The 26,348-nt window shown below is 35.9% G+C and overlaps 1 protein-coding gene across 1 annotated transcript; it reads left to right on the top strand.

The window, feature by feature from the left end:
- The first annotated feature begins 17,151 nt into the window (after positions 1–17,151).
- Positions 17,152–21,275, top strand: btd (buttonhead). Its single transcript, XM_014236093.3, has 2 exons — positions 17,152–19,191; positions 19,344–21,275. The coding sequence occupies exons 1-2, from the start codon at positions 18,500–18,502 to the stop codon at positions 20,872–20,874; spliced, it is 2,223 nt and encodes a 740-aa protein (XP_014091568.2). The 5' UTR covers positions 17,152–18,499; the 3' UTR covers positions 20,875–21,275.
- The last annotated feature ends 5,073 nt before the right edge of the window (positions 21,276–26,348 follow it).

Here is a 26,348-nt window from a genome sequence, read left to right as displayed (position 1 = left end):
AAGGGTGATAAAATCTACTTCTTCACAATAAATACAGCTTATGACACCAAATAATGAATTAACATTTTCTAAATGTGTGTGTCGAGATGCTGACCAACGTACTATGTAGAATGAGCGAAATCGGTTAAATTTTTTAATGCCTCCAGGTACCGAATACATGGACCTCAGTGCTTATAGTAGCTTCTGCATCGGTCACTTTGTAAAATATCTTAATTTTTTTAAAGAGACATCTGGTAATAAAGTAATTTGGTGTTAAAAACATATAACATTAGTTCAGTACTTCCCCCTAGCCCTCAAGTATGTACCAAAAACTATGTGTTGTGAAATATTTTGATGTAGTTACGCGAACATGTCATTATACTCTCGCAACATGTTGTTACAGAGAATATAATGGTTTTGTTCCTCTAACGCTTGTCGGTATTTCCTAAAACTAAACGATATAGAGTTATAGGGGGGGCAAGCCGGGCATTTGCCCAGAGCGGCAAAAAATTAGGGGCGGAAAAATTTACCTATTCCTATCTTTCAACGTTTTGTTCGATATTTTTGATGTATCGATACTTTTAACAAAATTTAAGTCACATCATTAGATTACCCTTCTTTATAGACAATAGCTTATGTTTAGAGCGTGTGTTGCCAGTTTCTCGTGATTGGTACCTATTTTCCCATTAAGTAGATTTATTTTTATCAATTAAGTAACCATACCGCAACCGTATTAAAGGTTTAATCGAAATTTAAATTTAGTTAGTTTGATACCATTATTAAGAAGTGTCTCATTGGTAATAAGTTCTGAGCTCCAAGTTCCGAAATTTCTCGGATAATATTTGATATTACGGATATTACTCAATCGGAAGTTTTAAAAAGGTTAATAAGATTCGTACAACGCGAAATTTTAGGGGAATCCCTTAAATATCATATATAAGCAAAAGAAGCCAAGAGACAAGTTTTCGTCATATTCGTGAATTACATATTTACTAACATAAAAACACTCATCAACTTTCGTATAGGTACTCTTCAGAAGGCCCAATAGACTGGCGTAAATATTATAACGTACTTTATGTAGGTACTTGTATACTTAGCATCCCCCAACAAAACTATCTCACGACTTATATAGCTTTGGGTATGTAAGGGGCGGCGAAAATGATATTTGACCGGAGCGGCTAAATAGCTAGATCGGGCCCTGTATATACATATATAAAAGATCATGATGACGAGTTGAATTCTGAGTGACTGTCTGTCCGTCCTTTTGTCCGTGCAAGAGATAACTTGCGTAAAAATTGAGATGTTTTGATGGAACTTGGTACATATTATATGTATATACTTTGGCGCTATTTTGGAAGGGCATATGGGCGGTATCGGACTATAGCCATGCCCAAAAAATGCCCTTAATCGAAGAATTATAAAGTGCCATTAATTTAACCTAAAATTAAGATACAAAACTGTAATTTAATACAGGGCATTGGAATATGAACGGGAAAATAGTACAGAAGGACTTCTTGGGAGCTGAAATTTCAAGTAAATTTTGTGCATAACATAATTTAGATTGAATTTCTTATGCTATGTTGTGAAAATAGGTGAAATCGGCCTACAACTACGTCTACTTCCCATATAAATTTTAAATTCTGTATGATTCTTTCACTTTACAATATAGATAAATATAAATCAAGAGCCAACAACGTTATCGAAATGAAACTTTGAACTCAAAATATATTTAAGGTATTTTCAAAAATAATTGAAATCGGATCATAACTTTTCAAGTCCCTATATACCGAATATATGAACCTCAGGGCTTATGACAGACTTTTTACCTATCTGTGAGTTACCTTAATAAAAGTTAGAGAGCATATTTTTCTGAAAAATAATACGTCTGAAATTGGTTTAGACCTTGCTCTAAACCTTTTATTCCTTATATAAAGACTTCCGATTATTTGGTTGACTTTTTCCTCATAGCATCTGCAAATTATTGGATTTAGCCCCTTTGGTTGAGTTTACACCACATATATCTTATTTATGTTACCTACATACTATGTTTATTTTAAAATAAATATTTCGGCCATGAAGCAAAATGTAGTCATGAAACTAATTCGGTCTGCGACTTATAATATACATAAGTTAATAAGATTTCAAATTTGATTGTAATATATTCGTTTTCTTCGAATAATGAATGTTAAATTCTTACTCAATGAAAGTATTTTCCCGGCTTAGATCCTTGTAAATCAAGAGAGTGTAAAATGTTCGGTTTCATCCGAACTTAGCAATTTCCTACTTGTTAGACACAATATGGTTTTTGCAAAATATATCTACTTGTAATATAATGATATATATATACTTAGATACATATATATAGATTAATATGTGAGAAATTTCAATATTTTTATACTCTCGCAACCTGTTGCTACAGAGTATAATAGTTTTGTTCACCTAACGGTTGTTTGTATCACCTAAAACTAATCGAGTTAGATATAGGGTTATATATATATAAATGATCAGGATGAAGAGACGAGTTGAAATCCGGGTGACTGTCTGTCCGTCCGTCCGTCCGTCCGTCCGTGCAAGCTCTAACTTGAGTAAAAATTGAGATATCTTTATGAAACTTGGTAGACATGTTTCTTGGTACCGTGAGACGGTTGGTATTGCAGATGGGCGTAATCGGACCACTGCCACGCCCACAAAACGCCATTAATCAAAAACAAATAACTTGCCATAACTAAGCTCCGCAATAAGATACAAGACTGTTATTTGGTACACAGGATCACATTAGAGAGGGGCATCTGCAGTTAAAACTTTTTGTTTAAAAGTGGGCGCGGTCCCGCCTCTAATAGGTTTAATGTGCATATCTCCTAAACCGCTAATGCTATAATAACAAAATTCACTAGAAGCAATTTTTTTTAGCACTTCTATTGACGGTGTGAAAATCGTTGAAATCGGGTGGCAACTCCGCCCACTCCCCATATAACGGTACTGTTAAAAACTACTAAAAGCGCGATAAATCAAGCACTAAACACGCCAGAGACATTAAATTTTATCTATGAGATGGTATAAGATGACTTTATAGGAACCGCGTTCAAAATTAGACAGTGGGCGTGGCACAGCCCACTTTTAGGTGAAAACCCATATCTTGAGATCTACTCAACCGATTTCAACCAAATTCGGTGCATAACGTTCTTTTTATGTTTCTATGTCATAGTGCGAAAATGGGCGAAATCGGACTACAACCACGCTTACTTCCCATGTAACACCATTTTAAATTCCATCTGATTCTTTCACTTTCCACTATGCAAATCAGGTAACAATGATTATATCGGGGTAAAACTTTGCGTGAATAATGCAATTAAAGTATGCCACCTTGCGGCCAAAAATTGTCTAAATCGAACCAAAACTGTTCAAACCCCTAAGTACTAAATATGTGGACCCCAGTGCCTATAGTTGACCTTCTACCGAAAATATCAGTCAATCCACAAAGAAATCTCAATCGAGTATACCATTTGACTTTGCGAGAGTATAAAATGTTCGGTTACATCCGAACTTAGCCCTTCCTTACTTGTTATAGTATAATTTGGTTTGGTATTAAAAATTTAAGAAATCGTTCTAAACGTTCCATTAATATAATTTTTGCCATTGTTCTGGTTGACGTACATAGATATGGGTTAATGGTCTATTCATTCATCATATATGGTAGATATGAATTTACCCACAAGAGTTTCTATGGTGAATATAGTGATTTGTGTTGGGTGATTTTAACACAAATTTTTTGGATGTAAAACAAGATTTAGTAACAAAGTTAAGTTAAGTGCGTCCTTGACATATAGCATAAAGTAATAATAATAAAATACCAAACTTGTTGTAATCGATTAACTAATTCGTATAATTTTTGTATAATTCTGTTGAACTTATGTTATATGCAACATAGTTTAATATTAAGTTTTGCTAGTACCCAGGTATATTCCTATATTTAGCCTTTCGTTTAATTTATTATATAATAATATATTATATATGTCAATAGGCTTAGGCTTAGTTATTCTATTGAATGCTACTCTTCTCTACTGAGTTATTTGCCCGAAAGAAACAATCAAATCAAAACCAAACAGAAGTCAGAAAAATTTACGGTTTTTTTTTATTATACATACCACATACTACATATGTATGTATCGAAAAGCCAATTGTTAGTGTGACACCGGCGTTGTATGTAGATACATGTATGTACATATATATATATTTGAGTATATAAATGTTAACACTTTGCAGTAGCTAGCGGCATAATCTAACGCTTCACTTTACACAGCAGGCGCTCTGTTGGACATCAGAGTTGCTCTCTGTGGGTATACAAATGAGCAATAATAGTTTCGACACCCGTCTTTGATACTACTGTAATAAAACACTACAATAAGGACGAAATTTTCGACTCAACCTCGGAAGTATTGATATTTTACCTTTAAATTCTATTCTTCGATGTGATGTGATGTACATACATATATAATATATAATATTCTGGATATATGAAGAAAGAGGTAAGATGTAAAGTATTTCGAGGGACTTTCTCAATTTTGTATGCATATTATATATGAATTCGCTAGATTGTGGATTAATGTCAGTCAATGACGACTCAGCCAATTGTAGGTAAATTGCGATTTCATGTTAAGTAATATTATATCCAGTATATTATTAGATAACTCGGGGAAGTAATACATTCTTTTGAACCTATCACAAATTTGCTTAGGTGTTTTATATCCATTTCCATTAAATCACTTGGATACACAAGGTATTTTAGCTTTGAGCTGTCAAAGGCGGGATATTCAAGAGTTGGAGATTAACATTGAGATGATTCTATCACGTCTTGTACCAAACTAGTTATACAATGGCACCCAGTAACAATTATAATCTTACCGCATGAATTCCGATCGGACACTGACCAGTTAGAATTCCAAGAACTAATAAAAGGTGAACTTTGTTGAGAGCGAATAACTCACTGCACCTCTAACGATTTAGATTTCGAGAAAGATCTTCCGACTTTGCAATTGCTAATAGCTGATCAGAGTTTACTGAGCTCTCTTGGTGCCCAACCATGTAGCAGTATAAATCAAAAGAAGACTGCGGTGTTCCTACTCGTTCGCTCTCTACAATTAGCGAGACTGATGTAATTGACATATTAAGCTCATTAGTCTTGTGGCTTCCCAAAATTCCATTGTGGCCAGACTCCCAAAGTAGTTTAATCATGAAGTAACTCCATGCCACATATAGTGAGTCTATTCTAGCTGCCCTACTATTGTGTATATATGTAGTTACTACTCTGAAGGAGGCTGCGCTCCGGAGCAGTAAATCTACTACTATCCTAAAGATAGGTAGCTACTTTTGCTTGAATGAAATCAAAGTGGGCTAGTATTCTGGAGTACGCATGCGCAGAGTCATTGATTTATATAAATATATAGAGAATATATATAATATATGTATATATTTATATAAAGAAGTTGGGCTTCTAACTTGGGGGGACATTTAGTCTGTTGATGGCTTAAGTGTGGCCACTTGTGGTCTGACATCTCTTCAACCAATCAGCCAAAAAACATCGTTTCCCGACTGATAGTGATATGATTTGCTTCATTTCCGAAATCTCACTTTTTTAGTGTGAACTAAATTGCAAAATAAAAAATTCTGGAACAATAAAATTGAAGAACAGGGAACAAAAAAAGCTATGCGGATGCAAACACAAAAATTGTTTATTACTTTAAGAAGTTGTAAGCGATGTGTAGTTAGCTCTGCCTTTCCAAAAAAATTTAATTGCTCATTCAAAGTTGCTTAGTTTTGGATCGTGCTTTCGCTTTCGTTGCTTTTTCTATGACAGCTAGTTAACAGCTAGTTAATTTCATGTGGTGCTCTCTTAACATATAATCCACTACACCACTTGTTTGAAATTCAACAAATGTAATATACTCTGTGCTACAGGTTAAAAATGCTATTCCTCCAAGATACTTGGCTTTTACCGATTTCAGATTACACGTGAACACTGCTTAAGTATTGTCCGCTGGTGTTTTTTTAGCGCCACTAGGTCTACGTAATAAAAATGTCAAATATCGAATACTTGTATTTTCTAAACTTGGTCATGTGTACTATGTCAGAATATGTTGAAAATAAGTCAGTGCATCGGATGCATTTTTCGCACAGTTAAATGCACCTCCAGACAATGCATGTTCTTGGACAATAGACAGCTTGGAAACAATCACCTCACATCGTTTACGTTTGTGTCCTTTTTACAACTCGCCGCTGACGAAGGCAACCATACACATAGCCACTGCTACAGGCAAAGAGGGGTGCGGCACAATCAAAGGCGTGTTGCAGGCATAGACAATACAGCGGCAGCAAAATAAAAATTATGTCATTTCCAATCTGATGGTGAAGAGTGGCAGAAAAAAATTCACAGTTGCGCATACATACATGTACATTCATATATTATATATATGTATGAGCACATTGTTGTATTGTTGCACTTGTTGTTCAAATGAGAATGCAATGTAGACACAAGTGCGTCAGTGGTGTCCTATTGCGTACTTCTGCATGAATTTTGTTGTTCCTATTACATCGGTCAGATATTTGGTATTGAATTCAAAGAATTCTGTGTAAAATGTGATTTCTTTATAGTGTTACATTTTTACTATGCGCAACGGCACAACAACAATGACAATAATAAGGACACTTTGACACTTGTGACGTTGGCGGCAAATCGAAGCATAAATTGGACATATTTTCTTCTTATATATACACAATACATATAGTATATATATATAGAAATTTGCACAAACATATATAAGTATATAAATACACAATTAGGAATTTATGTACATATCTGAAATTATTGTGAATTTCAATTGTTGCTTTCTATATACCATGTACACACACATATATTGGTCTGGTTTTTGGTTGGGTTTTGCAGCAATGAGCGTTTCATGTTGGCGGGCAATAAATTTAGATTTTTGAGCGGCCTCAGACCAATAGACAAAGTAATGTGTATTATTGAAATTTATTGTACGCCTATTCGATTGTTCTCGACCCAATTTGTGAGAAATGCGTGGCTGCGTCTAAACCTACATACACACGTACACTTGTTCGAATGCAAGCAAAATATTAATATATGTGTGTGATATTTTTCTTACAAATACATGCATGAATATGTTGCGTATTTTCTGTGGCCATTTAACGTTACGGTGTTATTTTATATACTTTTTACATTTTATTTATACACTTGTTTGGTTTGGTAATTCCTTTTGAATTCGGAGTTTGATTTTTGCATCAAAGCAGCCAGATTAGAGAATTCTTAAGAAATAGCATCATGTGCATTTCAGGCATGGCGGGAGTAATTAGAGGTGTGCCAGAAGTTACAGCAATTCCATAATAATTCTCTCAATTGGAACATATGTGACTTAGGCGCCTTCTTTAGTGAAATTTCAAAGTAACAGGTGATGTCATAAATTAGATTTTGACATTCTCGCTCAAACCATATGTTGGTTTTTTAGTTTGAGATTTAATAGCGCAAACGTATAAAAAATAGTTAAATATTTTGCCGACAAATATATTTTAGCATGGTAAAAATTGTACTTATCTTTTTTCCTAATACCTATGTACAAGGTGCGTTCCACAGTAAACAGGACTTTTAAAAAAAGACAGAACAAATGGTTTTATCGGCAAAATCAATTAATTTTATTCAAAATAGTCTCCTTCTGCTTTAATACAGCTTTTTGCACGGTTCAAAAGCATTTCAAACGAGTCTTTTAGCTCGTTGCCCGGTATGGCCGCCAGTATGCCGGTGTAAGCCTTTTGAATGGCCTCCACGTCTGCATAACGCTTTCCTTTCATCGGCAAATGCATTTTTCCGAAAAGGTAGAAGTTGCACGGTGCCATATCAGGTGAATACGGGGAGTGGTTGATTGTTAAAATGTGATTTTTGGTCAAATAATCGGCCACAAGTGTCGATCGATGAGACGGCGCATTATCGTGCAACAAACGCCAACTTCCATCTTCGCGATATTCGGGCCGAACACGTCGAATACGGCGCACCAAATGCTTTAAAACTCCAAGATAGAATAACGCATTAACGTTTTGGCCCTGTGGAAGAAATTCTTTGTGGACAATACCCTTGAAATCATAAAAACAAATCAGCATTGTCTTCCTTTTGACTTCTCCAGGCGCGATTATTTGGGTTTCGGCTCATTTCTTATGTCCTCACGACCACTTTGAAAACGTTGAAACCACTCGTGCACTCTGCTACGGGATAGGCAATCATCGCCATAAACTTGTTTCATTAATTTAAATGTTTCGGTAAAAGTTTTACCAATTTTAAAACAAAATTTAATGTTGGCTCTTTGTTCGAAGCTCATTTTAGCACCGATGACAAAAACATACTGACACTTAAAACACAATAACTTCACTTCCAATAGATGAAATGTCATGAAATTTTTACTGGAAGTCGAAAAACGATAGCAGATTCTAACGCACTAGTCGACATATAGATGGCGCCACTAGAGTTTACTATGTTACGTTTTTACTGTTTACTTTAGAACGCACCTTGTATATTCAAATTCACACTGTTTGTCCGCGATAAACTCCTAAACTAATGAACCGATTCTAATAGAAATTTGCACACTGTGTGTAGTTTGATCGAACTAGAAGGATAGAATAGTTTATAACTCAATTTATAGTCGCAGTATAGCATTGGAAAAAACAGATTTCTACCGCTGTTATACTCCAAAAGCGCATAGTAGAAGCTTGGAATACCATTATCGAATCGATGTACAGGCGTTTTTAAGCGGCTATGAATGCCAACGGGAGCCAACTAAATCCTAAAATGAAATGATATCTATAGTTTAGTAAAGGTTTCTTGTTTTTTTTTTTAGTTTAGCTTATTAGACAGAATATAAAAAAAACTGTATCAACACATTTTTCTAAAACGTTTTTATACTTTCAGGAATACGAAAACAGGGGGTGTATGTAGACGTTTGTCCGCCGCACACATATTATATAAAGTCAACCGGACCCTCGAAGGTCATTAGATTAGGTAAACTTCATTTCAGCATGATAACTGGTAAATTTACCCATATTTTTGATATTAAGTCAGCATTCGATTATTTTCGAATGAAAGTTGCCACTCAGCAGGAACTGGAGCCTAGAACCGAATATAGTCATGTGGATGTATACGGCTACCAATTCTTAAATATGAAGCACTGGTCTGGTGGCCAGCACTAAAGAGAGAAAATAATGTCAGAAAATTAAATCGAATACAGAGCAGTCTGTGCAGGGGTTACCGTGGCCATTAAGTCATGTCCGTCTGATGCGCTTGATATGCTCCTGCATCAACTGTCCATAGATGTTTTCATTCAAAAAGTAGCAACATTCTCTGCTATAAGAATCAGGGAGACCGAAAGCTGGAACATTAAAAGTTATTTACATAGCTATATATTGAACTAGCCAGAAATAAATCTAAATAGTTCAGGCTATATCCTCCCAAGGTTGGATTTCAAAAGTTACTTCCAGGTGAGAATATCCTTTAGACGTGAACACAACAGTTAGCCTTGTCGTCGCCAAAGATATACTTCAGCGTGGTCAACAAATATAGGAAGGCTTTAAGCTGACTGGCAGGTCAACTGCACCTGTTCATAATTTGGATTCGCAGAAATACGAATATTTCCGTCTACGAAAAAACACACGAGTTGGCTGAGTCAGGAGCTTCTGTAGACGAGTTTGAGGCGGAGACAATACCGTGCCCGCTAGAAACGATCAAGAGGGAGCTAAATACGCAAATCGAACAAATAGCTCAAAACAGATTATTCAAGATAGCGAAACTGATATGGCCAAAATATGACAAAACAAGAACTAATGACTTAAATAAAAATGATCAAATTTGACCCGGACTAGTCCCTTAAACTGCGCGCACAAACCGAATGGCTGAACATTTTTTCTTAATTGATATAACCTTTTTTTTTGTTCGTGTGTTTGACGCGAAAAGTATGTCTGACGACTTTTACCATGACAACAAAATCCAACCACCAGTTAGCTTAAAATTTTGTGTCTCCAATGGAATCAGGACTCAGATCACGATCAACTCAAGTGAGATATTTTTAATTTAAACTAAACTAAGGGGGCTAAATTTAATAAATCGGGTATATGACGAAAAAGCCAACCAAATAGTCGGAAGTCATTATAATAGGAGGTTTAGACAAAGATATTGGCCTAGATCACATAATGCGCTTAATCTCATGCTGCTTAAAAAAACATATCTAATTAATTCTAAGACATGAAAAGTAGGAAAACCACTATATCGGATTCAAAGTCAGCAGCAAATGGGAAGGTCTGGATTGACATTAACTCTTAAACTTACTCACGTTTCCTGCCAATTTTATAAAGAAAACCGACATATACGGCATAAAGTTGACCGATTTTTACAGTATAAAGCCAATCGCGAGATCGACAATTTTTATGTTGGTGAATCTGGAGGCAAGGGCAATTATTAACCCGATTTTGCCTATTTTCTTACAGATTAATATTTTAAGCAAAAAGTCAATCGGAGGCACTGGGGCCATACTTTCGGAATTTAGTTGCTTGAAATGTTATGGTCCAATAATATGGTAAAATAATAAATGTGATATATGGAAGTAGGTTGTGAGTCCGATTTCGAACATATGTTTAATGTAACATAAGAATGTCGGGATAATGGTATATACCAAATTTGCATGAAATTGGTCGTGCGGTTCTTGAGCTAAAGTATTTCACCTAAGGAAGGGTGCTGCCACGTCTATGGTCCTATTTTGACACCTGCTGTTATGAAGAACTTTTGAACTATCTTGACTGTGAAATTGAATGCTTCTGACGTATTTATTTAGTTTGTTATTGCATTTTTAGTAGTTATTCAATATAACCGTTATGTGGTAAATGGGCGTGGTTATCTTCCGATTTAAACCATCAGAAACCGATAGGTGAGCAAAATTATTATACTCTGTCGCGAGTATTGTCTAACGAAATTAACGTGCATGTTATCGTATATGAATAGGTATAGATATATACAGATATAGATCGCTATTAATTTCATAGATGAGGCTCTATAATATATTAATAAATAAGCATGATGATACTTGTCTGACTTTCAAGCCGACTATAAATGTGAAAGCCATATCTAACTTAACTACAAGTAAGTAAAAGAGAACTTAAATGTTAGTATGCCTATTATACTTTGAGCGGCATTATATATGACATTTGTGTTCTACTCAAATATTTTTGTATGACTCGAAACAACTGAAGTATTATATAAACACATATCAACTTAATAATGTATTTTTAATTTAAATTGATATAAAATTTCTTTGTTATCATAATTTCTACTCTTATGTTTGGGCTTAACGGGTTAATCCAAAACAAACCATTACTTTAAAGATAAATTCTACGAAAGTCACATACTCAGCTATCGGAATTATCAAATGAACTGCATATGGCTTTGGAAGTCAATGGTCAAAAAACCCTAGATTATACCAAGATTTTTCTTAATAAATAATCCTTTCGTTGCCCACAGTTTGAATTGTAAAGTGGCAAAATATTTGCTGACAGAATATGGATTACACGCGAAAATCTCACAAATCCAATTAACAACTAATCTGCATAACGATCCGAAAAACCTTTTATGGATGCAGTACATTGTAAAGAAAAGTTGCTGTTGTTGTAAAATCCTCGCTCACTTAGTTTGTCCATGGGTGGTACAGTGTGAAAATTTGGCTTACCGAACACAAGGAAGGGATTAAGTTACAAGCAAAGCAAACACAATTTGAACATCGCTGGACAACTAATGAATCGACTTTTGCAATGTCATTATGTTGCAGACTTCCGAATAGCAACGAACAGTAGACCAAACAAAACAAATTTAAATACCAGAAAATATTTTTATTTCATATGGGCATTCTCTGTGTGCCTTTGTTCGAATATATATACCGTGTCCAATGATGTTAGCACTTGCGGCTTGCGATGCTTCAAAACTATTTAGATTTACGGAAGCGCGGAATTGTCTGCGTAAAATGTTAAAACTAAACATATTTCTGTCTTTTCTAGTTAATTGTCTGTAAAATATGTACGAATGTGTGTTTCTATGGATAATGGTATGAATATGGTATGGGAGAACGTAATGTAATTGTATATGAATATGCTAGTTTGTTGGCAGTCTACATTTCTTACGTTGACACGCTGCTTTACGCGTCGGTAGGATACGCTTTTATCAGTAGTGGTTTGAGTCCGCTGCAGCTACACTCTGCTACATGGTTAAAGGCTTATTGTTTCTTCGGTCAGCTGAAAGAACATAACAGCTTGTGTCAAATATATACAGGTAGGCACTCCTCAAACCGTATACATAGATATGTACGAGTATGGTTAAACTTGCATTATGCACTTACATTTAACAACCAATATAAAGAGGAATATAAACTAGCAAACAAAGGTGAATTTGTTTGGTATTTTCGCTCGGAGTTGGTAAATATTTTATTAAACAAAAGACGACTTGACCGGATTAACTCTGGGAAAACTTCACTACTTCTTCGTGTTTGCATTTATTAACTCTTCTGCCTGCTTCTCTGTATACAAAGGATATGTATTGTTTGGGGGTGCGAGAATATTAATGAAGGTTAAAGTCATTTGTACGGGAAAGTTTTCTATGTCCCAAATTTGTTAACTTTTTCCAAGGAATATCCGATTTTTGCTTTGTGTTAGAGCCTATGCTCAATATTTAGCGATTTTCTTCAATTTGGTGATCGGTACGATTTTAATTTCGGTTGCTAACGTTAAGCCTATGCTGGACGACGTTAGCATATGGAATATACTAGGCGTTAAATTTGCAGTTGTTTGTTGTAGACTTAAACACTAGTGTCGCCCAAAGTCAAAAACGAAAGAGTTAATGAATAACGCACCATATCTTTATTAATTGTGCGGAAAAATGATTTAAATATACTTTAGTAAAATTACAAATTGACATTGTATGTATGCAAAGACAGTATATGTTATACTAGACAAATATTGTATATAATAGACAGATTAATTAGTTTTATATCATGGAGAACTCAATGTAAATCTGGAAGCAATAAAAAAAACAATGAACATTTTCCACAATCTTTTATTGATTATTTATTTTACTCATGTCCTTACACTTCCGCTTTGCGGAGATAAAGTTAAAAATTGTATAATTCACTTATATGCTACATGAAGGTCGTGGCCACCAACATCATGCCTAGATCAATAACATACATAAATTTTCAAGTTAAATTTAAATTTTGAAAAACTGTTTGTGCAAAAAAAAAAAACGTTAACTTCGGTTGCGCCGAAGACATTTATTTGATCGTTTAGTTTGTATGGCAGCTTTGTACATACATGCTATAGTGGCCCCATAAATGAGTAGCTTCTTGAGGAGAACAGGACGTGTAAAAATTTTCATATCAATATCTCAAGAACGGATCGACAGAAGGACATAAATCGATGCAGCTTATTATGCCGGTCATTGTGTTGTTACAGTCTTCGTGGTAAACTTAACATACCCTGGCAGGGTACTATGCTACAATCCACCTTGCATAATTCTTAGGTGCATAATACTGTCTAATAGATATAGAAATGAGATCCCAAAGAAGTAGGTGACCTGACGATATAAACTACAATATTAAATTCTGATATTACGGTTACAATTTTTTTATAAACCTTAGCCCCATACAATTAGTTTTAATAAATTTTTAATTTGAATACTCTGTATTTTTGTAAGTTTCCGATTATTTTTAGAGAGGACATTCAAAAAGCGCTTGAATAATTTTGGCCTCATCATTTTCAATAAATAAAGGTTTAATAATTTATTGAAAAAAATAAATAAATTTTAATACTAATACAACACGCTTATCCTATAATTTTCTGAAGTAGTTACCCATCCAACATTGAATAAATGAATTTTGGCGTTTAAATTGAGAAAAGGCGATAAAACGATATTTTATATTAAGGGCTTATAAAGCTTTGAGCATAGATAATTGGCTCAAAAGCAAAAAGCCTAACGAAGTACGGATAAATTGAGGAATTCACAACTTCTACATGTGACCTACAAAACAAACCTGTATATATGTACATAAGGCCAAAGTACACAAATAAGGAGTTTGATATGATATGCACCCGCCTGTTAACTTCAAAACATATGTTTATATATGTAGGTATATGCTTGACTGTTTTATCATTAATTTATGATCTTAAGCACGCGTAACATCCACAACAGTACTACAAACTCTCCAACCACTGTCCTAGTTTTAACGCAAAATATTTCCCATAGATCACTGCCTGCCCACTTCTACGCGTCGCAGTATTTTAACAAATAGCTACAACAATAATTGATTACTATCAATCATACTACATACATACTCACAACAGCCGATACCTATGAGGCTCCTTGTGAAAGTGAGCTAAGCATTTCATCTTGCTACCAAATCAGAAGCAGACGTAGACATTCAAACATTCAAGCACTCATTTGGTCAGTCAGCAGACATTCAATCAGCCCAGTCGTCATAAATCTTGTTAACAACAACAGCAACATTAAGATGAACTCTCTTTTATCAACTCTATTTTGGTTACTGTTTGTTGCGCTCTTTTTAGATGATTGTACTACGAGCTTATGGTGTTTTCCACTTCAATCATATGGGTGTGAAAGGCATTCCATTAAATACGATAAGTGCAAGCAGTTTCGGTATGATTGTATCTTCCGTTTCATTATATGTTACGCACACGCCATTAAGTCCACAATTACAAGAACGGCTCGTAACCGAATGTTTGGCTATACAGCCGAAGGTAAGTAAGAGTATGGGGCAAGCAGTGGCTATTAATACTTGGGAGCAGTCAACAATTGGTGGGTATGGTGGTTACGGGCAATTGATGTTACAGGTTGGCGTAGTCAATTGTTTTGAACCATTATGAGAGCAGGCACAAGTGAAGATGGAGATTGTTACTTGTGGAGAGTGTAGTAAATTTCTACCTACTCGATGCCAAATCTAAGCAGATTAAGAGAAGAGCATTTAAGCTAACCATATGAATTCCGAATAAAAATGGCACTTTGATGGGTGCAGCAGCAAAAAAAAACTCCCCATCTCTTTTCAAAAATTCTTTGCACATTAATGGGGTTCAAGTATTGAAACACTTTCCTGTTTAGAGTCAAATTAATAGTCTTTCGCCATACATAGTTGGTTAATTACATATTTAAAAGTGGAGTAGCAAACTAGGATGCATGATTCTCATGATTATTGTTGATAAAATTAAATTAAATTACTATGATTAAAGATCAAATTTGTATAATACGAACATACGAGTACATATATTTTTTTAAATAAAATTATTTTAAATTGTTTTATTTCAATTTAGATTATTTTTTTGGATAAGAAATAATAATGTTCAAAAGTCAAAAAAAAGAAAGCATCGTATTCAAAATATTAATATTTTAACTAGAATTATGTGCATATGTACATAAATACATACATATGTACATATGTTTGTGAAACTGAGAGTTCAATTAGTAACACCTATAGTAGTATAAGGATAAAATGGAGCTAGCACGTGGAGAGCATCATTTAAGTGTGGGTGGAAATAAGGGATGTGTGGAGGAGGTCAGACCAAATTGAGTGGTGTAGCAACAATACTAATGCTGAGGCATTGTCTCTCCGCCAAGTATTATACTCATTTTCCCACTGTCTCTCTCTCACTTACATACACAAATGCGCTTGTATGCTTGCAGCTGTGATTATTAGTCGGTGCCAGCAGCTGTTGCGGCTGTATGGCAATGCAAGTGTGTTGCTACTACATCGGTGTTTGGTAACGCCCCTTTAAATACAGTTATTTCATTGGGCCGCAACCACAAAATTTATTTCAATTCCAATTTGTGTGCTTTATTTCCCATTTTTTCATTATAAGTTGCCATCGTTTTTTTGTTTTACTATTTTTGTTGCATACGTAATACGTTTTATTATAATGTTTAATATTTAGATATTTTACATATCTATGCATGTCAGTCGTATTTCTCGTAAAAAATGTATTTGCATATTGCGTTTTATATGTCGTGAGTTTGACTTTTCAGAGATATTAAATATATTTAAAGAGAGGCATGTGTTCTTTATTGTTTAGGGACTTAAAAGAAAAAACTTTATATTGTATCAGGATACCTTCAATATTATTAAGCCGTAAGTTCAACGACGAAATATTTAACGAAGGGTTCTGCAATGGCCCTTGGTTACCATAGTCTTATATACATACGTATGTATGCTTTTATAGCACACTTAGCCTTACGACGTAAATTAAAGCAGAAATGAATACGTATGTATGTATGTTAACACAAGCATATTGTTCTATAAGTACATAAGTATTTTTGTGACGTACTCTACTCTTCATGCCAAAAACGGTTATAAAATTAGGATTGTTTAAAAATTTGCACTCTTAAACACCTTCGCGTAAAATGACCTAGAATTGAAGGTCAACATATGAACTGACTTAATGTTCATATTTTTAAAACCCATTTATGCACTTCGGTGTGTCGCCGTGTTTTGTTTTTCTGACGAAGTGCCATTAACTCGTTTACCGGCTTTGCTAACAAAATCTATAACATTTGATTGTTTACGTCATAAAGGGATGGGATGAAAAAGTAAAAGTAAAACCAAAATTAAAAAGTATAATTGTTTGCAATATTTGTTTTCGTATACTTACAAAAACAAATGTAAGTGGAATTGTTTGGTATAATTTTTAAAATTACATGGAATTAATTTGACATAACGTTTCGTTTTAGTTGTAGAACACCAAATCGTACAGGTAGCAGGACGCTTGCCTGTCAGTTAGTCAGACAAAGATTAGCGCATTATGCCTTGGAGGTAAGAAAGAGACATTATTAAACGGCCGAACGTCTGCAGCCATCAGCAAGCAATAAATTAATACTTTCCGAATTTCGGTATATGGTACTTGCTGCTTCGCTACCTAATGCCTGCTACAAACGTGCTCTCACAGTAATCCTTCCATTATGCTGCCGTGACTGCGACTATTGCTATCTCACTCGAACCGCAACTCTACGTGCTAACGCACACATATGTATGTGTGTACAAATTAATAAAATACACGCAGTGAATTTAAACTTGTATCACTCTTTACCGCACCGTCTAACGTGACACAACGCACTATACATATGTATCTCATAGTCGCACCACACCTTGAACTATTGACTCCACGACACTGAGTTCGTCGAGTAGAGTTACTCATAAGTACATTCAAATAAACAACATATTCCTAGTGCAAGAAACAACCACCAAAAAATACTAAGCAACTACAAATATACATAGCCTATGAACCACCACCAATCCGCAACACTGAGCCACGCACGTTCACACTCACTCATTTGTATAAGCAATTTCCCCTGCATACACACCGCTTGTATTTGTTGGGTTGCTTTCTGTGTTGCCTTGACTCGTCTTTGGATTTTCGTGCTACGTTCGTTCGGTCGTTTGGCACTGTTTGGACTCTCTCGCTGCGTTTTGGAATTCAGTCGGCAACGATAATTAGTGTTGGTAGTACGTAGTATCGTTGTATCGTGATATCTCCATGCACAATAGCGTTCAGCTTCTGCGACAAACAGCCACACTCAGCGCCAACACTACTAGCCCAGTAATTATTGCAGTGAACGCGTTTGCGGCGCAATTTACGGAACGTCGTCATTGTGATCGTCATCATTATTTTGTATGCGCGTCCGTGGAGGCCCATATTCGAGTCCACAACCATCGTCATCATCGGACACAGAGTTTTTGCGAATTATACTAAGTGAATTGCAGCAACAACAGTCAGAGTTAATAAAATAAGAAGTTGTGAACAACTGCGCCAACATTTTGGTTTCGGCTGATCAATTTTGTAACGGCAACGCATATATCCAAAGCAACAATTTGGACATAGCTTGTAATTATTAAAAATATTGATTAGTGCATTTGTGCTTTTCGAATTCGGTTGTGGTGTGCGAACGATTTAATTTGGAATATTGTAAATATGATAATATTGAATTTTGTGCTTCAAAAGAAATAAGCGCAAAACGGAGAACATTTGTGCAGAAGTAAGTGAAAGAAAATTGACTCAAAACGGAATGCAATACATGAGCACATCGCCTTTGCCCGCAAGTGTAGCTTTAATAAAACGACACAACAACACGTAATTATATAGTGCACCCGCTACGACCACGAACGATGGCCTATAATCATAGTGTGATGATAACAAGTGTAAAGTGTGCCATAATGAAGTAGGAAGAGCGAATAAAAGTAAAACATAATAACTAATAGACAAAAAAAAATCAAAAACAACAGACACATGTGAGAGCAATGACAATTACTATTAAAAAAGAAGACGTTTAAAGTTTAAAGAAATAAAAGTGAAATAAGTGTATTATTTAAGTAAATACTTAAGAAATCAGTAAAGCGGCATATTTGAAAACTGATATTATTGTAATAATATAAAAATGATTGACGCTGCCTGCAATTATTTGAATCCCTACGCAACCGCCTCACTTGCTGCTGCCGCCGCAACTATGCCATCCATCGGTAGCAATCATCATCATCTCCAACAGCAACAGCAACAGCCTAGTGCTGCTACATCATTAACCGCCGCCGCCGCAGCAGCAGCTACAATTACACAAACTGCGACACATTTTTCAACATTGGCAGGCCAAATGAGTAACAACAGCAGCGGTAGCAACACACATCTCGGTGGTTTTACTACAAGCGCCAGCAATTTCGCCTCGCTTTATGGACAAAAATCTGCAACAGCAGCATCCTCAACAGATGCTTGCAGTGCCCTTGCCATGAAAATGGAAATGCAATATCCGCCACAATCATCCTCTACCGGTACGGCTTCGCCAATATCGAGTCAACATTCGGGACCATCATCTGCGTCTGTCTCGCCAACCAGCATATTTCCATCGCCCGCCCAGTCATTTGCCTCGATTTCCTCGAGTCCGCCTGCATCTGCAACCTCATCGTCGGTGTCGCCACTTTCCGGCTCACCGACTACCGCCCAGGCTGTAGCGGCACATGCTAGCGCAGCTGCAGCAGCCGTAGCCGCTGCATCGAATACTGATTTAGGCGCAGCTGCGGCTGCAAGTGCTGCCTATTCGTGGAACACCTATTCAGCAGCAGCCGCGTTACCTACACGGTAAGTTGTATTAGCAAATTTTATTATTTCAGTATGAAATATGGTTCAGTTTTGTATTGCTTGCTGAACAGCATACGTAGAGTTTTCGTTTTTACTTTCCCGCTATTTCCGTATTATAATTTTACAATTTTTTAATTTTTTCTCACCTGTAGTACACAATTTCCGTACGCCCAGTACGCCTCGGATTACTATGGCAACGTAGGCATGTCTGCTTCGGCTGCAGCCGCCGGCGCTTGGTTTTCGCACCAGGATCGACTTTATCAGCCCTGGTCGAGTCAGGCATATCCAAGTTTTAATTTTGACGATATCGCCTTCCAGACACAACTGCAGCGCCGCTCAGTTCGTTGCACATGCCCCAATTGTGCGAACGAAATGTCCGGCCTGCCACCAATTGTTGGTCCAGATGAACGTGGCCGAAAGCAACATATCTGCCATATACCGGGCTGTGAGCGACTCTACGGCAAAGCATCACATTTGAAGACACATTTGCGTTGGCATACCGGTGAGCGGCCATTTTTGTGCTTAACTTGTGGAAAACGTTTTTCACGTTCTGATGAGTTGCAACGTCACGGACGCACACATACTAATTACCGGCCGTACGCCTGTCCAATTTGTTCGAAAAAATTTTCTCGTAGTGATCATTTGAGTAAGCATAAAAAGACGCACTTTAAAGACAAAAAAAGTAAGAAAGCGCTTGCAGCAGAAGCTAAACAACAATCATCGGCTGTGAAGCCGGAGAAAGTTCAGGATAATCAACAGGAAAAGAGAACACCGATTGGCAGCGGTCTCAACAGTTCAAAATCATCTGTTGCGAGTCAGTCTAGTGTTTCGTCGTCCGCAAATATAATCAGTAATAATAATAGCAACAACGCTACGACGAAACCGCTTACTCCTTCAGTCACAGCCGCGACTAGACTCGCAGCGTCCACATCAACGCCAACACAATTGCAAATGAAAACAGAACAACCAGATGCCATGGGTGGCTACAATGCTTATTCGAATTTGTATCACCAAAGCACATCGCTCTTCCACCATACACATCCACTTTCTGGCGCTGGTCTCTATAGTGGAGGTCTACAACAACATTCCGGTGCGCAACAACAGCAACAGTCAGTAGCTTCCAATTCCTCTGTGTCCTTAGCCTCACCTTTGTCAAGTAGCGCCTCATTTGATTTGTGGAACAGCCATACAAGCAATCAGCAGCAACAGCATCAACAACAACAACAAATTAGTCGCAGTGCCATATTACAGCAACAGTCAATGCAGGGCAGTCCTGCCAGCAATAACACCAATACTGAAACTACCTCAACAGCTGCAACGACTAACCTCCAGCAGCAACAACAGCCACAGCAGATGCAGTCGAGTTTAACGACAACAGCAACGAGTAGCCAACATTACGCGGCGCTCGCAATGCAAAGTGAGTCCCAATTGGCGGCCGAGTATGGCCTTACCATGAGTTCGCCCGGTGATTCCAACGGTTCTACCTCCCCTGTTAATCATCACCTACAACACTCCACAACATCGCACACATATCCTGGGCTGCTTCACATGAAATCCGAGTATACCGCCTATCCGGATTTCAGCACAAGTTCGGGCTATGCCAGTGCTGGCGCCTTCCATCACCACGCGCATAATCCTTGGGCGACAGCAGCCGCATATCAACACTCACATGCCACCGCCTAAGTACTGATATTGTCAAATCAATCATATTTCAGGCTGCTTATTTAAGTAAACCGATTGAATTGTTTTCAATTTTTTCAATGTAGTTGAGATTATATACAATATCTATATATATATATATATTCATTACAAAGTGGCTTTTCGTTGTTGTTGTCTAAGTTTAATTAACATTACTAATTTTTTATAATTTTATAAATTTTTGTTTTCATAGTTCGTTCAATTTTCAAAATATTTAAACATATTTATATTGAATGGTATTAGTATTAAAAATAAAGGATTCATTGTAAATATAAGCATATGTTATTAATTATGAATTACAAATGTATATATGTATGTAATAATGTAATAGAAAAATAATAATCTCAATCTTGTTATGTTCTTTCAACATGTTTTCTAGGTGATAAATAAAAGTCCATATATAATAACACATAACAATAAAATAAAAACTCGACTTGCATTAAAAATCTGACTTTTTCTAACGAGTTTATTGAGTTAAAGAGTTCGTCAGCACAGTATTAATTGAACTATCATTAGCCTTTCTACTGAGGCAATGTCACTGCTGTTCCCTTAACAAGAGGATCGAATTTCGAGCGTTTTGGTAATAAACAAAAACCATTGATATACCATGATAAATTATCCGTCTGTATATGCGCGAACTAGTCCGTCAGATGTTGAGATATCGACCTGAAGTTTTGCACATGTCTTTTTCTCCCTAAGAAGCTGCTCATTTGTCTTAACTGACAATGCCGATCCTCACTGTCACGATTTGCATACTAGTGGGCATTTCAAAAACAAATAAAAAGTTATGAAATCTCGATTAATACAAATATCATTTCCGGTGAACCCACAAAACTGAAAAGAAAAAATCGTAAAAAGGTGGTTATTAAAAAAATATCGATTTATTGCGCAATTTTTTAAATTTCTCGAATTTTTTAAAATTATTACCACAAAAATTTTAGTATTTTTTAGTATTCAAAAAACATTTATGTCATATTTCAAGTAAATCGACTGTTTAAAACTTGAGATAACCTGACGACGGCATGGAACAGAGCAGTTTCAAGAAAAAGTAGTTGAATGTTTTGAGTTATATCGGTCACAACAGTTAAAACCTGGAAGCTTCAAAATCATTTCAAATTCTTTTAGGGAGATATTTTTCGATAGTTTAAAATATGAAAAGAAAGCTTTCGATATTTTCAAATTTCTTTATCATACTTATTTGAATTTCGATCTGTTTTTGAAATCTTCGTTTGTTCCGAATTCCTATTTCATTTTTGTTGCTTAATATTCTTCATTGCTTCGAAATAATCAAGCAATTTTTAACACGCTAATGAAGAATTACTTAAAGAAGATCAAAAATTATTGAATTTCAGAATTTTTTTTTTATTTATGTAAATATGGTAAAATTTAGTAGTAGGGTAAGATGATAGATTGGAAATTGTTAAGCCGTAGGCCCCAGATCAAATCTAAAAAGAAACAAAAACTTATTTTTCGGCGGCATGATTAAAATGCTTATAATATCGCGTAACTTGTTCGGGGCTGGATAATTTTCGAAATTTCCTTGCCTTCGTAAAATAGAGAAAATGAATATGTAATGACTTTTCTCGAAATACCTAGCATAGTTTATGCTCACTACAGTTACTGTAAAATATTTCCAATATTTAATTTTAATTTTTGTTTTTCTAATATTTAAAACAGTTATATACATACGTTTCTTTGGCATTGATTAGTTCACTCATATTAGTTTAATTAACGCGTTAACGATAATCAAAATACTTAAAGCTAAAAGCAAATTTATCTTCCTAAATGAAATATTATTATTATTAAAGCAGGCCTATAAGTCATAACACAAATTGCTAACAGGTATAAAATTTAAATGCGAAGGCGCCACACCTGTCAAGATTCCACTGTTTAATACATACATTCGATACGCTTCGACGATCGGCGCAATCGCCATTGGCTATGGGACGAAATTAAACTCAACAACAACAAATCATATACAAAACATTAAGTTTAAATCAAAGAAAAGAAATTTTAATTAAATTTAAAGATCTTTCATGCAAGCGCCAGTCAAGTCAATATAAAAGATAGATTTTTTGATTGCGCATACATGAGACACCGTGCAATGGTATAGCTAAATCTATAATGTACACACCGGTATAGGTAAGCTTACAGAGGTACGAACACGTAAGGATAAAGATACATATGTGTACATAGGCATATCTATCTGTCTACTCAACCAAGCATGGCGATATTGATTTATGTACCGGGCGGCTATAATAAACTGCATCAATCAATTTTCGAGTTGAATGAGCGATGCAATCGATCTCGCACCTCTTCCACACACACATACACGCCAGCTTTAACAAATCAAACGTACACAACAACATGAACTCGCGTCCAAATCACGCCAATCCCGAGTTGAGTTAAGCTAAGCTGATGCTAGCTGGAGTTCAGCTCATAGCCACAAAGTATTTTATTACGCTTTTAAGACAGCTGAGGCGTACACCGCCGCACTAAGCCTGCAATTAAATTTTAAGGCAAAGCGTTAAGTCTAGCTTGTGGCTAAAATGTTATTGTTGTGTCTTATGTTTGCTGTAGTGCGATGTTGGTCGTGATGGCACTAACGCTAGTTTTCTTAAATATTCTATTGTATCATACCAATACAAGTATGCGCGACAAAGTAGACACACTGTCAGTCACGCACTCATTTCCATGCGTCCACGCTGTAGTATGCCATGAGTGTCAGCGGAGTGTGGCATTTGATGCGTGGTGTTGACAGTTAGCTGGTCGGTGGCCCATTTGCACCCGGTGTGATCGCGGCGTGTATGCCTTCACAAGTAAAACATCATTTTTGAAATTTATATGATAACATAATAGGGGGGTAAGAAGGCCCTTTTGCAAGCATTCTCATATCTATGTTTAAATACAACAATAAAAATAAACAATTCCTTGTGCGGCTCGAATTTCTTTTCAACAATTGGCTGGCGCATATTTTTGGTTTTACTTATAGATAATCTTCAAGCGGTATAGTTTTGGTGCCAATTGAAGCCCGTGGCTACACATATAACGAAGCATTTGATTGATTTATAACCAAACCGTATTGGTTGGTTAGTTCATTTGTTGGATGGCCGGGATGTTGGCTTGTATGTAGCTGTTTTTGTTCATCTATTTATATTATTTACAATATATGCATATATACGTACGTAGATAAAAGTTAGTATTTAGGAACGCGTTCACACCGATTTCAGCTATTGGCGTTGTTGGGGCTGCCTTTATACTGTTGCTCTTGCCTGCCTTTAGACACAATTAATAACATATAAATATGTGCATAGATGTATAGGAATATGTGAGGAATATATGCCTGTAACATTCATACAACTGCACACATAATAAGCCATAAGTTTGGATATGCTCGTGCGTGTGGCGCGCACGGCTTTTATGTTGCGACACATACTTGTACAAACATACTTAAATGTATCCATGTACCGATACCTGTAATGCACTGCCTACTGGAATGCAGAACATTTGTTGGCTCCATTTAATGATGATAAATGATGATATTATGATTTGTTAATTTTTCTTATGTTTTATATGCAGTACAATATGATCTTGTGTTTGATATTTTATATTATTGGCTTATACAACAAACACTGTACGCATGCATGAAGCATCATTTGGTATGTATTCAAGAGAGTTTGATCATCTTCACTCTTGAAAGCGTAATTTTTTAATGCCCTGAATCGATTTATATATGTATGTATGTGAATTATTAGCCAACATAATGTAATGATTAGGCTGCGGTTTGATCCATGTGGCTAAAAGTACAACGAACATACACTTTAAAAGTGCGTGTTTGTATATTGTATGTATGTATGTATATAAAAATATTTAAATTTATATCTTGTTAGAGGTTACACATTAATCTTGGATCGTGAGAACACAGTCTAAAGCTATTATTTATCTTCAATATAAAACTAGAAAACTAGAAAAAATGTTAACTCTCAACCTGTAGTACACTTTACAAATACAAAATATTCCTTACAAGAAGTCAATTCCGAACGTTCAGTTTGTATGACAGCTATATGCAATAGTGATCCGATCTGAACAATTTCTTCGGGTATTACACCAAGCAGACTTGCTTGAATGTATCTCGTTAAATGAAAAAGTTTTCCACACAGCCACTTGATTAAAATCATACAGTTTGTATGAGCAGTTCATTTGGAAGATAAGGAGGTGAGAAAAATTTCAGATCGATATCTCAAAAACTGAGGGGCTAGTTCGCGTATATGCATATAGACGGATGGACGGACGGATGGGCATGACTAAATCGACTCAACTCGTCATACTAAACATTTATATAAGTATATATTTTATGGGGTCTCCCACGTTTTCTTCTGGCTGTTACAAAATTCTTGGCACACTTATAACAATAATATACCTTGTTCAGGGTGTTAAAATCTGGTGCACTCATTGCGATTATTTTAAAAGTTATCATTCAATCTTAAGAAAAGTTTTTGGCCTGATCGAGAGATCCTGCCACAAAAAAGAATCTCCACACTTTTCTTAGATCTTAACTAAAATAATGAAATTTCCTCTGATCTTTCTCAAGTTATTGGTCTCAAAATGACACTTCCTCGGCTATTTTTGCTTATATTGGTTTAAAATGAATTCTGTGTTTTGATAAAATAATGTTTTCCGATAAGAAAAACACCTTTTACCTTACACCAAGGCAAATCAAAGGAACGCGTAGGTCGTATCAGTCACGAATTTTTACAAATAAAAGACCTCTGGGCGATACCCAACCCGTCTTTGCGTTTTCACCGATGCAACGCTCCGCCTAAATTTTTATACTCTTGCAACGTATTGCTACAGAGCATAATATTATAACAACTAACCGAGATAGATATGAAATTATAAATGTATATATAAATGGTCAGGATGACGATACAAGTTGAATTGTCTGTTCGAGCATGGAATATCTTAAGTAAAAATAATAAAACTGATATATCTTGATGAAATTGGGTACACATATTCCTTGGCATCCAAGGTGGGTTGGTATTGCAGATAGGCGGAATTGGACTATTGGCACGCTCACAAAACAAAAACATACAAAGTGCCATTACTAAGCTCCACAGTAAGAGACAAGGCTGTTATTTAGTACAACGAATTGTATAAGAGAGGGGCATCTATGGCTGAAATTTGGGGGTGGCCCCGCCTTCTAAGATTATTTTTGTGTTTTTTTTCTGCTAAAAAAATAATAAAGTTTTCGTACCCAAGATCGTACAAAAGAGCTTTATATGAGCCGGTATCAAATTCGGACGATTGGCGTGGTACCGCCTACATTTAAGGGAAAACCCCCTATCTTAGGACCTACTTGATCAATTTCAACCAAATTCAGTTATTACTTACCGATCCTACCATTCCTACATTACGGTGCGAAATCAGACAAAAACCACCCCTACTTCTGATATAACACA

This window comes from Bactrocera oleae, chromosome 5 (assembly GCF_042242935.1).
Source record: "Bactrocera oleae isolate idBacOlea1 chromosome 5, idBacOlea1, whole genome shotgun sequence".
Lineage (NCBI taxonomy): Eukaryota > Metazoa > Arthropoda > Insecta > Diptera > Tephritidae > Bactrocera > Bactrocera oleae.
Note: the sequence above shows the minus strand (reverse complement) of the source record. Positions and strands in the feature narration are given on the sequence as shown.